This window comes from Syngnathoides biaculeatus, chromosome 5, assembly GCF_019802595.1.
Source record: "Syngnathoides biaculeatus isolate LvHL_M chromosome 5, ASM1980259v1, whole genome shotgun sequence".
In the NCBI taxonomy this organism is placed as follows: domain Eukaryota; kingdom Metazoa; phylum Chordata; class Actinopteri; order Syngnathiformes; family Syngnathidae; genus Syngnathoides; species Syngnathoides biaculeatus.
The window spans coordinates 19,380,400-19,396,338 of record NC_084644.1 but is presented as its reverse complement, the minus strand read 5'-3'; the positions used below and the strand labels follow the sequence as shown (position 1 = coordinate 19,396,338).

The 15,939-nt window shown below is 45.6% G+C and overlaps 1 protein-coding gene across 3 annotated transcripts in view; it reads left to right on the top strand.

The window, feature by feature from the left end:
* rims2a (regulating synaptic membrane exocytosis 2a) overlaps nt 1-15,939 on the top strand; it is a 198,934-nt gene that overhangs the window by 63,855 nt on the left and 119,140 nt on the right. For 2 of the 3 annotated variants that reach the window (XM_061819308.1, XM_061819311.1), the window contains exon 6: nt 162-451. In XM_061819308.1, the coding sequence (XP_061675292.1) occupies nt 162-451 (290 nt within the window). Of the gene's footprint in view, nt 1-161; nt 452-8,343; nt 9,057-15,939 lie in introns of those variants that run through there. The other variant, XM_061819310.1, reaches the window with a different exon arrangement.

Below are 15,939 nucleotides of genomic sequence, written 5' to 3'. Positions count from 1 at the left end.
TTTCAATGATGTTACAAAGGAAAATGTTTTGAAATGATTTATTTTGATGTCATTATTTTTACATTACAAAGACCTGGCTTTTGAATTTGGGTGTGTTGACTATTTATATCCACTTTCCATTATTTCCTAGGCCACTAACATTTCTCTCTTCCTTCCTGTAGGTGATGTGGGTATGCAACTTGTGCCGAAAACAACAAGAAATCCTCACCAAATCGGGTGCATGGTTTTATGGCTCGGGGCCTGGTCAAGTGCGGGCTGTGTTTGAAGGTGGGCCACAGGGGAAGAAGGCTAAACTACAGCACCCGTCGCTGTTCCGTTACCAGGGAGCCTCAGGGGACTTGACACCAACGTCAGACAGAAGCAGACGTCACGGCGGACTCCTGCCCAGGCAGGCGTCCCTTGACAATGGCTCGCTGAGGCACTCTGGACATGGCGATGCGCCTATAGAAAGGTTAGTTTTAGAAAGCAGTGGATATACAGTAAGAATGAAAGGCGCATACTGTATAAGTGTGGTATCAGACAACATTTCTTTAAGATCAGTTGAAGAGTTGCTTTTATTAGTTATGTTTCAAATGAGTAAGGTAAACACTATACTGTACTTGAGAGCTGCTACATGGATCTGTCTGGCTGAAAGAACAGCATACTCAATACAAGCGCCGATGTGTGTGACTGGTGTATAGGTTAGCACAGAGCAATTATTCAAGCTGTGTCTCCTTGCAAGTCAGTTAAGACGCTACATATAAAACAGCTTGATTACGGAGCCCATATGAGGAATACAAAGGCAAAACATTGTTTGACAGCTATCCACCCAACCCACTTACAGGCACCAGAAAAAATATGTAGGAAAAAAGCTATGATGAGCTGCTCGCAGATGAACTGTGAAAGTTTTCTCTCCCCCGGTCTTGGATAGCTAACTGTTTATCTGTTTCAACTATGTTGGCCAGTTTAAGTTTGAGTTGGCTTTAAGGATTACTGTATACAGTACTTCATTACAATTTGTGGGGCTATAAAAGTGAGAAATGATGTGATGACTGTAAAGAGTACTTTGTTTCTTATTTCATGTGTGTTAAATAATTCCTTCCAGAGAACAGCTGCCATGCTGTGCTTACAGGCACGTTAATTTGGATTCATGTCTTGATATTGGGAGCATGTAAGGCAACTTATGCCCACATGGTGGCTCCTTCCTCTTTCTTCTCCCACAGGGAATTGCTGTATTTTTCAGTTAAAGTTCTAGAGTGACACTTGTTCTCTCTCTCTCTCTCTCTCTCTCCCCCCCCCCTCTCTCTCTCTCTCTCTCTCTCTAACTAACTAACTAACTCTATCTAACTAAATATAGTTAAAAAAAATCATTTTATGACAATGACATCAATATTGGTTCTTGCTTTACAATTTAATTTCAATGTTTTCATTCATCAGAATCAGCTTTAATTGCCAAGTGTGTAAAAACACAAGGATTTTTTCTCCGGAACTTGGTGCTGCCCTGGTACAACATTCAGAACCAAGAACAAGGAACAAATTAGTAACAACAACAAAGAACATGAGACATTTATGTTTATAGGAACTATTCCTTATAAAACGTGCAAGGTGTAAAAGCTTCTTCATTTAGAACAGGAAAAGAGATAAGTGTGTTGATGTCCCACATTATGTTAAGCTTGTGCAAAGTGCCTTTACCCGTTCGCTGTTCTCGTTATAGACAAGTGCAATGTCAGTTGTGCAAAGGGAGCAGTTTAAAGTGCTGAATCATGTGATCTATAAAACCTATAATATATATATATATATATTTATATATATTTATATATATATATATTCTACTAATACTGATGGGACCAGCAGGATGTGGGTGAGTGTCCTAACATGGCACAATGCAGAAATAGTAGGCTCGCTGATCAAGAATTTAATGACTTAATTGTCAGAGGGAAAAAACAGTTTGAATGCCTGCTACTTTTGACTTTCATTGATCTATAGCGCTTTCCCAACGGAAGGAGCTGGAGGCCAGGATGGGTAGGGTCCGAAAGGATCCTGCGTGCTCTGGACCTAGTTTGCGTTGCGTACAAGTCGATAGTGGGTAGCGTGGTGCCGACAATCCGTTCAGCAGTTTTGATTGTCCATTGCAGTCTGAGTTTGTCCTTTATGTGGCAGCCCCTAACCAGACTGTGATGGAGGTACACAGGACTGATTGGATAACCGCTGTGTAGAACTGTCTCAGGAGCTCTTATGACTGGCTGTCCTTCCCCAGAAGTCGCAAGATGTACATCCTTTACAGGGCTTTTTTTTCCTAAAATCGTCTGTTGTGTGGATTTTACCTGGGTTAGTGTTAAAGTACAACCAAACAAATGAAAAAAATGTTTGATACATTTGTGACATCACAGAAAACAGTCTTGATCACAAGCAATGAATGAATTAATTTAAAAAAATGACGAGCATGTGAAATCAGGTTTAAAATGGGGGAATAATTGAGATGTTCTATTAGCTTCCAGATTCTAGGGTGCCTTCTTTGGTGGCTCCCAAGCGAGGAGAAGTCCATCCATCCATTTTCTTAGCCGCTTATCCTCACAAGTGTCATCAAGTACTGGAGCCTATCCCAGCTGTCAATGGACAGGAGGCGAGTTACACCCTGAAGTCGTTGCCAGCCAATCGTAGGGTATATAGAGACAGACAACAGTCACACTCACAATCACACCTAGGGCAATTTAAAGAGTCCAATTAATGTTGCATGTTTTTGGGATGTGGGAGGAAATGGGAGTGCCTGGACAAAACCCACGCAGCCACGAGGAGCACATGAAAACTCCACACAGGTGCATTGAATCCGGGTTCTCAGAACTGTGAGGCCAACGCTTTGCAGCTGCTCCACTGTGCCGCCTAAGGAGAAGTCTTGCAATATTTTATTTTTGTGTGTGTGTGCCTGAATGGCATCACTAGCCAAGTAATGCATTAGTCATTCAGCCATGGTCATCAAATTACAGCTACTTATAAGTTCTACTGGGCATTACTGTGTATCAGTTATGTGACATTTTCAACTGAAAATGAACAAATACAGACAGTTGCCACTCTGTTGCAGTAGAGAATAATATGAGGCATCTAATGGAATAGGACATCTTTCACTGACCTGTGATTTGCTGGCAACCAGTTCAGGATGTACCCCGCTTCCTGCCAGGAGTCAGCTGAGATTGGCTCAAGCAGTCCCGTGACCCTTGTGAGGATATGCGGCTCAGGTAATGGAAGGATGGATCTTTCCCTGACAGTGCATGTCATGAATTTAGATTTTTCTTCTTAGATTTTTTAAACAATTATTTACTTTATTATTTACCACATTATTCTTCACTGTTCCTCACTAAAAGGAACAGAACAACAACAACAAAAAGCGGTCGGTCATTTAACGGTGGAGGAAGGGTGGAGGCTCATGTGTTCAAGGTGTCACTGTTTTGACCTAGTCTCAGGTAAAGATTAAATTATCCATCCATCCATCCATCCATTTTCTGAGCCGCTTATCCTCACAAGGGTCACAGGAGTGCTGGAGCCCATTCAAGCCATCATCGGACTGGAGGCGGGGTACACCCTGAACTGGTTGCCAGCCAATCACGGGACACATGGAGACAGGCAACAGTCGCACTCACAATCACACCAATTTAGACTCTCCAATTACCCCAGAAAACCCAAGACATTCAAATCCTCTTTTAAATATATGACCCCATAGGTTCCCCAGGGTTAATGCATGTGGGAAGAAACCGGATTGCCCGGAAAAAACCCAACCCCATGCACATTCAATAAAGTAATCATTTTTATGTTGCAGTGGGGTTGTCAGCATCTGCTGAATATAACTCATGAAGTTACTTGTAATCTAACTTAGTTATTTATAAAATTAAGTAACCAGTTGAGGAACTAAGTTACTTTTAAAATCAAGTCATCAAGAATGTAACCAAGTTACTTTTTCACGTTAATTATACCAACACTGGCAGCGAGGAGATTTCCCATTAATAGACTTTAAACACCCTCTGACAGGCTGCAGAGAAGCAGCTATGCTGCCAGGATGATTTTCCCTCCTTTGAAATTGGAAAATGCGGTTCTGTAGCCATTGAAGTGTGGAACATAAGTGGCCATATAGTGCAACACGCACCAATACCCTTGGATGACTTTTTTTCCCTCCTCCCACTTGGCCCACAATGTGTGGCCACCGATTGTGAGGCTGGCTGCCCTTATGGTCTTGTGTCAGCCCTCCGGTGGGTACTTTAACGACTGTCGGGCTGGAAAGGGGCAACCGGCGGCTGGCATCTGGATCGCCACTGCCTCTCAGTGCAACACATGTGTGGCTAGATGGCAGAGACATTGTAGTCCCCCACTTAAAACACATGAGAAGATGCCTTTTTTCGAGTTTTGTGCATCGTTTGATGGCCAATTGCATGCTAAACTGGTAGTAACGGTCAGGTTATAATGGATGAGTGGTAATTCCACTGAATTGCCACTGCATGAAATAAGGGGCTTAGAGTTTATATAGTGATTTCAGGACTCATGGCAGAAAGTATACGCCAGATTTTTCATGTGTCTAGCTTTTAGCCTCTTCCCAAAGAGTCAGGCGGACTGAAAAGATTTAAACAAAAAAGCTATACCGCAGCCACTTACTCCAAAATTGTTATTAGTCTTTGCATGTTTTCAGCATTTACCTTCAAACATCTGTAATGTATTTTGAAACAAACACAACTATCCAAGATGTTGGTGAACTTCAGTTCACCAAACCTACATGAACAATTGTACTATCCTGAACAATAGAATTGTATTCAACCCAAGTAAATTCAGTTGGACCTAATCCTAGTAATTGAGTTAAATGAACCATTGTAGCGTCGAAGAAACGGAGTCGGAGGTGGAGTGCTGAACACAGGAGCAAACCTTGTTTTGTTGCAGACATCGACAGAGTGGACCCATTATGGTGGAAACTCTCTAACACACTAACACCGGAAGCGTAACAAACAAGAATATCCGTGCGGAAACTTGTAACCTAACTCGAGGTCCCATGGGTGAATTATGTAGACCACCACACCTGCCCCCCCAGATTTTACCCATAGTCAAAATCCCTGTGCCGTGGAGGGACTGTGGCCCGACCCCGGCGGGTGTGCACTGCAGGGGCCGAGTGGGGGGGGTGGCACTGCACAGTCCATTGAGTCAAGGGGCCAGGACTCTGACGGGGTCAGGGGCAGCCCGGCAAGTGCAGGGAGTCGGGCAAAGGGGGCCGCCCCCGGTGTTGGGGGAGGGCCAACCCCAAAAGACGAGGGCATCAGTCCTTGCTTGGGGGGCACCTGAGGCCCAGCATGACCCACCAAGTCGACGTTGACGTGATCGAAGCTCCTCTTGGGGACAGCAAAGCACTCCACAGGGGCTTTTGCGTGGCCGTGTCCGTTAGCACGCTGACCCAGGTCTGTACCCTATGATCTTAGGCCTGGTCCACGCTCATACGAGAGTAGTCAAGACCCAGATGCACAGTGCCGATGACAGCCCTGGAGAGGCAGTCCGCGACCACATTGGATTTGCCGGCGATGTCGGATCTCCGTAGTGTACTCAGAGATGAATGACAGTTGGCGTTGCTGGCGGGCATACCACGGTTCGGCCATCTTGGACATGGCGACAGTGAGGGTTTTGTGGTCCACATATGCCGTTAACTCACGGCCTTCCAGTAGGGAACGGAAGTGGCGGATCGCCAGCCAGAGGCCGAGGAGCTCCCTATCGAATGTGCTGTATTTGTGTTCCCTGGGGACCAGCTGACGGCTGAAAAAGGCAAGCGGTTTCCAGGTGCCGCCGACCCACTGCTCAAATACGGCCCCAACGGCGTAGTCCGATGGGTCAGTAGTGAGAGCGACGGGGGCCCCGTGGGACGGGTGGGCTAGCATAGCGGCACAACTCAACGCGGCCTTCGTAGCCTCGAAGGCCTCCACCCTCTCGGCCGTCCATTCAATGTCCTGGTTGGGACCAGGCCCTTAAGAGCCTCATACAGCGGGCGCATGGCGTGGGCCGCCTGGCAGATGAACCGATGATAGAAAGTCACCATCCCCAGAAACTCTCGGAGCCCCAGAGCCGAGCGAGGTCGGGGAAAAGCAGAGACGGTCTCCATCTTTGACGGAAGGGGGGCGGCGCATTTTTTTTCGATGAGGTGCCTGAGGAACTCGATGGAGGGCACCCAGAAAACACACTTTGCTGTGTTGATGATCAGGCCATGCTGCTCGAGTCTTGCGAAGAGGTCCCGAAGGTACTGCAGATGTTCTTCCTCCGACGAGCTGTTGACGAGGATGTTGTCCAGATAGATGAACACAAAGGGCAAGTCTCTGAGCACCATTCAATTAAACGTTTTAAAGACTGGGCCATGTTTTTGAGTCCAAACGTCATCCTCAGAAACTCGAACAGGCCAAACGGTATGACTACAGCCGTCTTGGGAACGTCTGGGGGGTGCACGGGGACCTGGTGATAACCGCGCACCAAGTCGACCTTGGAGAACAGGCTTTTGCCTGCCAGGGGGCCGAGAAGTCCTGAATGTGGGGGACAGGGTAACGGTCGGGTGTAGTGGCGTTGTTGAGGCGGCTGTAGTCACCACACGGTTGCCACCCGCCCACTGGTCTAGGGATGAAGTGTAGCGGCGATGTCCACGGGCTATCCGAGCGATGGACGATGCCCAGGTGGTCCATGTTGGCAAACTCGGACTTTGCGTCTGCTAGCTTCTCGCTATCGAGCCGTCAGTCTCTTGCGTGAATCAGGGAGCCCTTGGTCTCGAAGGGGTGCTCGACCCCACGTTTAGTAGCGGGAGAGGAGAAAGGAGGCTATGTCAAGCTGGGGAACTCATCAAGGAGGAACTGATACTTGGTGCCATCTGAAAGTGAACTAGAGAGGCCACTATAAGTTGCCTCGTTGCGGACATAGGCAACTGAGGAGAAAGTCAGTGCGTCCACCAGACGGCCCTTCTTCACGTCCACCAGCAGCCCGTGGGCACAAAAAAAAATCAGCGCCGAGGAGATAGAACGAGACATCGGCAGTGACAAAGTCCCATGTAAAGCATCTACCCCCGAAACAGAAGTCAACAGTCTTTATGCCATACGTGCGGATAGGGGAGCCATTAGTGGACAGTAGGGGTGGCCCCTGAGTTCCGTTAGCCGCGGCATCCACAGTCGCGGTCAGGACGCTCCTCTGGGTGACAGTGTCACACAGGAATTTGCGCCCGGAAAGAGTGTCCATGACGAAGAGCAGCCGGGTCTTCCATCCCACGCTCATGGCCACTACGGAGCACGGGCTTTGGCGTTTCCCCGCCGCATTGTAGTTGCAAGGGGCACGGCACCTCTTCGCTTTCACGCCAAAACGGGCGTGGAAGTAGCACAAGCCTGTGCCAGCGCGACCGTCTGTGGCGATGGGGCCACCGCTGGATGGCACCCCTGTGCCGGGGGTGAGTAACTGCGCACCGGGGCCAGCACCTTAGGGGAGAAGCGCTGGTGGCCAGGAAGAAACGGTTAGCCTCCTCAGCCAGGGGTTCAGTGATCGAAGTGTTAGCGAGCACTGTCTGAACATGCGGCAGCATGTGTCTGAGAAACAGTTCCATGAAAAGGAAGTTGGGCTCCTCCACGCCCAGCAGGTTTAGCATCATTTCCATGTGTTCGGAAGGTTTGCTGTCCCCCAGTCCATTGATAGCCAAAAGACGTCGGGCTCGCTCTGGTCACGAAAGCTCGAAAACCTTGAGGAGGTGAGCCTTGAGCCCAGCATATTTATCTCGGGCAGGGGGAGATGTGATGAAACTCACTGCTCTGGCCGCTGTTGAGCTCCAGAGGGCTGAGGCAACGTGGTAATCACGCACGGTATCATCTGAGATACCGTGGAGGGAGAATCCAGCCTCCGTCTGCGCGAACCACGCTGTTGCGGATGTCTCCCAAAACTCAATTTGAGGATGGGGGTTGGCCATGTTTGGTTCAGTCTCGGAAACGCCGGGACTGACCTTGGGGTCACCGGTGTAGCGGCGAAGAAACGGAGTTGGAGGCGGAGTGTTAAACAAAGGAGCAAACCTTGTTTTATTGCAGACATCGACAGAGTGAACCCATTACGCCGGGAACTCTAACCCCCTAACAACGGAGGTGTAACAAACAAGAACGTCTGTGCGGAACCTCGTAACCTAACTTGAGGTCCCGTGGGTGAATTATGTAGACCACCACACCATGGTTAATTATGTAGACCACCACACCATGATGAATTATTTTGACCAAGTCCAAGTACATTTTTGATAGACCCCCCCTCTAGCCTCCCACCCTCCACCCACCGCGTGTGTGTCCGGCAGTGTCGTGAAGACAAAGATTGCCACTTGAGAGGCGGCGCTGTCAGGATGCCGCTTCATTGTAATGATGAGCTGATGGTGTGACTCTGGTATGTTGTGCGATGGATCTGCTGCTGGGGCAAGCGGCATGACAAAGAGTGGCTTGCATCCCATTGCAGCAGCGTCTGTGTGTGCGTGTGCAAGCGAGACGACGTTCCTCAACAAAAAATATGATTTGGATGTGAGGCAGCTGGTGCACGGTCGGAGGAGATGCTTCTCCACCTCAACCTTCCTTTGGGCGGCCACTCAGCTTTCGCAGCCTCGCGTGGGGACATTCGTGTCACGACCAGGAGAAGAAACGACGCCTTTAGTGTACCTGCACCGCGCTCTTGCTGAGAGTCCGAAGAATTACAGTATGACTGAAGGATCCCACACAGAATGCGTCTCATCTAAGGACACGCTGCTCGTGGAGAAATATGGAACTTGATCGGCGTCGTTGCGTTAAATGCGCCCCGGAAGATTATAATCAACACAAACTGTGGAGAATGTGGAGCGGGGCAGACGGAGGCTTTGGGATGTATTGTGGGTGAAAAAGAAAAAAAAAACTGCAAAAAGGAGAGGAGAGCTGCTGTCGAACACAAAAGAAAGAAAGCAGGAAGGCGAAAATGCAGTTTGAGACGTTGCGTCAGTTCTGTAGCTCGGTTTTATCCCATTTCAATGGTGCTTTCTCGGCGCCTCAGAACATCTTGCAAACTGACCTGCTGGAGCAGGCGCTGAGCAACATTGGGTGAGTGCTTCCCGAGCAAAGACGTGCCATTATTTATGAGGAAGGGCTTCCCCGTTACTGAGCCAAGCCGGTATTGGTGGTGGAAGGATTTTGCGTTTATTGATCAGCAGCCGCCGGCAGAGAAATGAGCTCACCGCCGCCGCCGCAGCTGCAGATCTTTCCTGCCCGCTAATATCAGAGATGTTGCTCCCGTGCGCGTGAGGACGGTGCTTGGAAACGTGTGCGTGAATGTATCACAACCTCCAGGTTCAAATAGTAACCAATTTGTGGGTTGTGCTCACGACACGATGCGAAGTATGGCGCGCATGCCTGCTGGTGCGTGCACGCTCCAGCGCACCACTGCTGCAACGTGCGTGCGTGCACGTGCGCGCGCTGGGCTGTGCTTGGTGAGGGGAGAACATGAGGGAGTTGAGGACTAGTGTAGTTCAGCCCAGGAAACAAGTATACACTGCAGAGCCGAACACTCTCATCCTCCCACACACACAAATGCATGACTTTTGTGTTTTCGTTCTAGTTTCACAGAGGATCGTGCTGACAAGCATCCTGCACAAGTCACTAAATAAATAATTAAAAAAAAATGCATCCACTATTAAATATCTGAAACCACATCAATGTAGTTTCTGTAATTTAAAAACAGTCTAAAGCTATGCAGAGTAATACCTGGAAAATCATACCTGGACCTAAATTGTTTGGCTTTTGTTTCCTTCACTGCATATTGTTGATCCGGATTTGACTATGGCTTTTAAACGAATTGCTATGGCTTTGGTGGTAATTGACAGACGTTTAAGCACCTGAACATGCCAAATGATAGCTAGATAAAAGACTGCTTGTGTGGTGTGTCAAGAGGAGCTACATCTGGCTTCAATGCATTGGAGCATGTTATGATTAGCCTGTTAAATGCTTCTTTCACTCACAGAGAGGCCGCTGGTCATTCTCGCAAGACGGCCATGACAGAGTGCTTTATAGAGGCCGTGGAAGGGGCTTAGAGTACCAAGATCACTCTTTTCTTTCATTTTATTTTTAATCCCCAGTTTGTGGTCTTGCCCCCAAACCCTAAAATTAATAATACAGTAATTTACTGGATTGCTTTGGGTCTCGGCCGCACTACATGACCAGAACCCTCAACAACTGGAAGACTTGAACGGACATTCTTTGTTTGGAAACACAGATCAATGGCCATCATCTCATGTAGCAGAATGAAGAATTTTAATTGTTTGATCAGATATCAGGTTTTCACACTCCCATGATCAACTTCTCAAGAAAAACAGTTGCTAGCAGTTGAGGATAAAGAACCCATTTGCAATGAGCAGTAACAAAATGTGTTTCCATGTATTGAATTACCAATGATGGGGAGTAACCAAGTACATGAAGCACGATTATTTGGTCTAGGGATGAAGTGTAGCGGCGATGCCCACGGGCTATCCGGGCGACGGACGATGCCCAGGCGGTCCATGTTGGCAAACTCGGACTTTGCGTCTGCTAGCTTCTCGCTATTGAGCCGTCAGTCTCTCGCGTGAATCAGGGAGCCCTTGGTCTCGAAGTGGTGCTCGACCCCACGTTTAGTAGCGGGAGAGGAGAAAGGAGGCTGTGTCAAGCTGGGGAACTCATCAAGGTGGAACTGATACTTGGTGCCATCTGAAAGTGAACTGGAGAGGTCACCATAAGTTGCCTCGTTGCGGACATAGGCAACTGAGGAGAAAGTCAGTGTGTCCACCAGATGGCCCTTCTTCACGTCCACCAGCAGCCCGTGGGCACAAAAAAAACTCAGCGCCGAGGAGAGAGAACGAGACATCGGCAGTGACAAAGTCCCATGTAAAGCATCTACCCCCGAAACAGAAGTCCACAGTCTTTATGCCATACGTGCGGATAGGGGAGCCATTAGTGGACAGTAGGGGTGGCCCCTGAGTTCCGCTAGCGGCGGCATCCACAGTCACGGTCAGGACGCTCCTCTGGGTGACAGTGTCGCACAGGAATTTGCGCCCGGAAAGGGTGTCCATGACGAAGACCACCCGGGTCTAGTAACCAAGTACATGAAGCACGATTATTTACTTTAATGACATGATGATGAATGTATCACAATGTAATCCATATCATTACTGGGTGAAATTATTTCATTAATTGCAGTGGCTTTTGGAAATTTTCATGGTTATAATTTTATTCACATTTGAAAAATAGCTGCAAAAACTCTTCCCCATCCCCCACATCACTTCCGCCTTCTAAAGCCGTCACTTTTGGCTTCAGTGAAGTGAAAGTCTATATTTACATGCACATGCTTTTATTCTTTCCATAGATAGATTCATATTATATGTACAGCCATTGTGCATAGTCTCAAATGTGACATATTTTTCCAAATATGACATTGAAACACGGGAACGAGGTGGAATCTATTAGTTTGTCAGATTTTGAAAATATTACATTTATACAGTTTTGAACATAAAAGATAATTGATTTTGAACAGTTTCAATTATATAAGATTGGCCATTTTTGTTAAACATTTATTAATCTGGGTTGTCATAAGAAGCGATTTTCTCTAAATCGCGCACATTTGTCATGAGGTCATCATGGTATCTATTTACAGTTCATCACGTTTTGTTATCAATGTTAGTTTTTATATTTGAGTAAAGAACAAAAATGGGGTTAATTTCAAAATAATAATGAATGGTTTTAATTCTTGACGGCACAGTGGATTACCTGGTTAGTTAGAGCTTTGGCCTGACAGTTCTGAGGACCAGGGTTCAAATCTTGTCTCTGCCTGTGTAGGGTTTGCATGTTCTCTCCGCGCCTGCATGAGTTTTTTTCGGGGCTCTCCGGTTTCCTCCCACTAACTGGAGACTCTAAATTGCCCCGAGGGGTAATTGTAAGTGTGACTGTTGTCTGTCTCCATATACCCTGCGATTGGGTTAGCAACCAGGTCAGGGTGTACCCCGCCTCCTGCTTGATGATAGCTGGGACGGGCCCTTGTGAGGATAAGCGACTCAGAAAATGGATGGAGAGATGGTTTTAGTACATGTGCTCTGCGATTGATTGGCAGTCAATTCACGATGTTTGCCCGACCTCCTGCTTGAAGATAGCTGGGATAGGCTCTAGCCCACCCATGACCCTTGTGAGGATAATCAGCTTGGATAATGGATGGATGTTTATCAATACTCATTGTTTTTTAGAGGAAACATTAAATTGTCCAGTTAATGCAGTAATTCAATATGTAATCAGATGTAAAAAGTTGTGTTACTTTGACAAAGTAATTGAAATAGTAACACGACTATTACATTTTCAACAGCGTAACTTGTAATTGTAACCAACTACATTCTCAAAGTAACATTGCCAACACAGCTAATCTGTCACATTTTTTAAAATGTAATGACAACTTTTTTTTTGTTGAAGAGAAGGAAGGCAAGGCAAAACATGGAAGACCCAAGTGCAGTCTCAAAAATTATGTTTATTGATTCCAAATTTCAAATAAAAGGGAAATAAGGATGGTGGACTAAACAAAGACCCAAAACTGATAATCAAATAAACACTTGAATAAACCTAAAACTGTAAACCAGACATGATTAATGAAACTCTAGATGACTACGACAAGTGACACAGACAGTGACAATGAACTGACAAGGACAGAAATCAACCAGGAAACTAAATACACCAAAACTGACAAGACAAGGAGGAGGAACACCTGGACACAGTTAGGCAGCTGTAGAGCGTTGGCATCACAGCCCTGAGGACCAAGGATCAAATCTTAGCCCCGCCTGTGTGGAGTTTGCTTGTTCTCCCCGTGCCTCCGTGGGTTTTCTCTGGGCACTTCGGTTTCCTCCCACATCCCTAAAAACATGCATTAAGACTATACATTTCCCTTAGGGGTAATTGTGAGTGGGAATTCTTGTTTGTTTCTCTGTGCCCTGCGATTGGCTGGCAAACAATTCAGGTTGTATCCCAACTCTTGCCCGATGACAGCTGGAATTGCCTCCAGCACTCCTGCAGCCCTCGTGGGGATAAGCGGCTAAGAAAATCGATGCATGGATGTTTTAGGGGTGCTTCAAGATGCCCCTCCCCCTAAAGATTGTCAAGCCCCCCTAAAAAAACATTTGGTAGTATTTGTACATGGTGAAGGTTTATTGTCCTGCTGTCCAGCCCCCCTAAACATTGTTTTCCACAAAATGCTGCTCAACCCCCGCCGATCAAAAGTCAAATTTTGGGGTAAAAAAAATCCATTGCTGTCACCACCCTAAACCTGTCGCCAATTTGACAATTTGAGGCACTATATTTTAAGGACTGAGCAACCCGCAGCATCCAAACCTAGCAACGTCCTTATTTCATGGGCACCACACTTGGTGTACTGCTTCCACGAACAACCATAAAAAATGTGCACTCAATGAACCCGAAGCCAGCAAATTTTTTACATTTACTAAAGTCTTTTGATTGTAATTACCATGCAACAACATAGCTTACTGCACAGCAGCAGTTATCTTATCAGTGACTAAAGAGGTTACTGTCAGTTCAAGGTTGGATTTTATTGTGTGTCTGAGGTCTCGTTTTCTTTCTCCTGTGTCTTCCTTGCCCATACCATCCCTGCTAATGGGTGGCGTGCTTTTAGGTCCAGCTTCCATGTATTATGTATGTACGTGTCAGCCGAGGTCCTAATGGGGTGTGGCGTTCTGTTCTTAGAAAGCCTCAGTGTTTCTGAATTGAGTGGTCTCTACGTGAAACACACACACAATTCCCAACATCCACTTTTTCCTTGACTATCTTTGCATACACTTGGTTTTAATCTTGCATTGTAAGTATATTGTATTGTATATTGATTAATGCCTTTTATCTTTAAATGGTGACATCTCTGGTGCACTGGAATGGATGCAGTACTGTGTTTCAAATGATACCAAATAAATCTCTAGTGCTTCTCTTTTTTAACGCCATGCCCAGCTCGGTGATCTTGCGCATGATTTTATAATCTCAGCTGTTTACTCCAAAGTGAAAGCATATTTGCAACTGTGTGCTTCCATCTGACCTTTTATGAACACTAAAACGTGTACAGTTATGGACATGAAGGCAACCTTTCTGTTTTCCTTAGCCCAACTTCATCTCTTTCTGACAACAATATGGTTGCAGTTGTGGTAGGCCAATATGGCTAGTTTAACTTGTGATTTACTTGTTCTGGATTTTATTTAGTTTTGTGTGGGACTGACTGCGAAGATAGGTGTTTAAAAGGAAAAAGTTGTCATTATCGGACTCAACAATAATGTACATTTGTTTTTTGTGCACGGGAAAATACATTTTATCCAAGGATTGGGTGATCAAGAAAAACTTAAAATACGTAGTAAGCAGTCTGAAAAGTATCTCACTTTTGCATAATTTCACCAGGAGTTCCTTTTGATACACAAACAAAAATATGTACAAACTGTGTGTTTTCAATGTAATCATTTCATGTGCTGAGTAAAAATCAAAGAAACTAAGTAAAGCAAGACATAAAATACCAGAATGTGGCAGTAGCATACCCCATCTGTGGGCATGGTGACAGAATTATAAATAGGGAGATGAAGCAAATTTATGGGACATACAGTAAAACCATGGGATTGAAGACAGAAAACTGGAGGTGAAGCCAAGCTTCCACCAAATTTAGTTGAATCAAAAGGAACAGCTAAACTTACAATTTGTAAATTTTTTTTCCCCTCTATGGAATTAGTATTGATTTTGTTGTCATTTTTGTGGTGAAAATTTTCAGTGTCTCCTTAGCAGCTTGTTTGTTGCTTATTTCCTTGGTCTCGTCAAACAAGTCTGCACTCGACCAATCGCCTTTTTCCTCATTTCGTGCTATGCAGCTTGATCTTATCCTGTGATTGGCTGAAGTATATAAAAAGACACTTTATTAGCATCCCTTTTTTACAATACAGTTTGGTGGGGGGCTTAGGATACAAATGACCTCAGTCTTTTTGAGATATGAGCTGTCAATCAGCAGATTTTTTTTTTTCAAGCACTGACATGTGCTCAAATTTGAGATACGAGCATTGTATGTCGGCTCGGTGAGTCAACTCTCTTCACATAAAGCAGTACTTTTGCAGCCAATTAGTCAATATTCAGAAAAAAAGACACTTCAAGCTGTTCTCTCAGCTGAAGGTGATTGTCAAACTAAACATAAAATGAGAAATACAAGTTGCATATTTGAAACAACAACATTGTCTCCGCTAGCATACGTAATCCAAAAATATGCAGTATTTTTAATAAAAAAAGAAAGAAAGAAAACATTTTTCTATGAGCCTTTTGGCCTTTTTTTACACAAAAGTTTTCTGTCCCTACAATGTGAAACACTATGGGCAAACAGCACCTATGTGGTGGTGTTTTTACTTTCAGCAATGTTTATGCATACTCAAATGGTACATGCATGTTTGATACAATACTCATAGGCATGTACACGAATGTATGTCCTCTATGTAGAACAACTTAATATTACTGTTGTATTGAGAGGCCAAAAGTGGAACTGATTCTCCAGTAGCCTACAATATACTTGCATGTCTGTTTTATACTGCCCCCAGGTCGCCAAGTACAGTGACTACTCGGTTCTCGAACATCCCCGTTCTCGAACAAATCTGCTTTCGAACAAAAATTTTGAAATTTTTTTTTGCTTCTGTTTTCTGACAAAAATCCAGTACTCCAATGCCCCCGAAAAAACTCATAAATAATATAATGCGTGCGGGCCAACCAGCTGACCCACGACATGCTTTGTTATTGTATATAAAGCAGCCTCTGTATGCAGACGTATCCCGGTAGCTACATTTACTGTCAGTTTTTTCTTCCTATTGAGAACTATTAACCCCAAGTCATGCGTCCAAAGAAGTGACACTAAATAAGTACTTTGGGAAAAGAAAAGAACTTCCAGGGGGCAAGTCACCTCTCC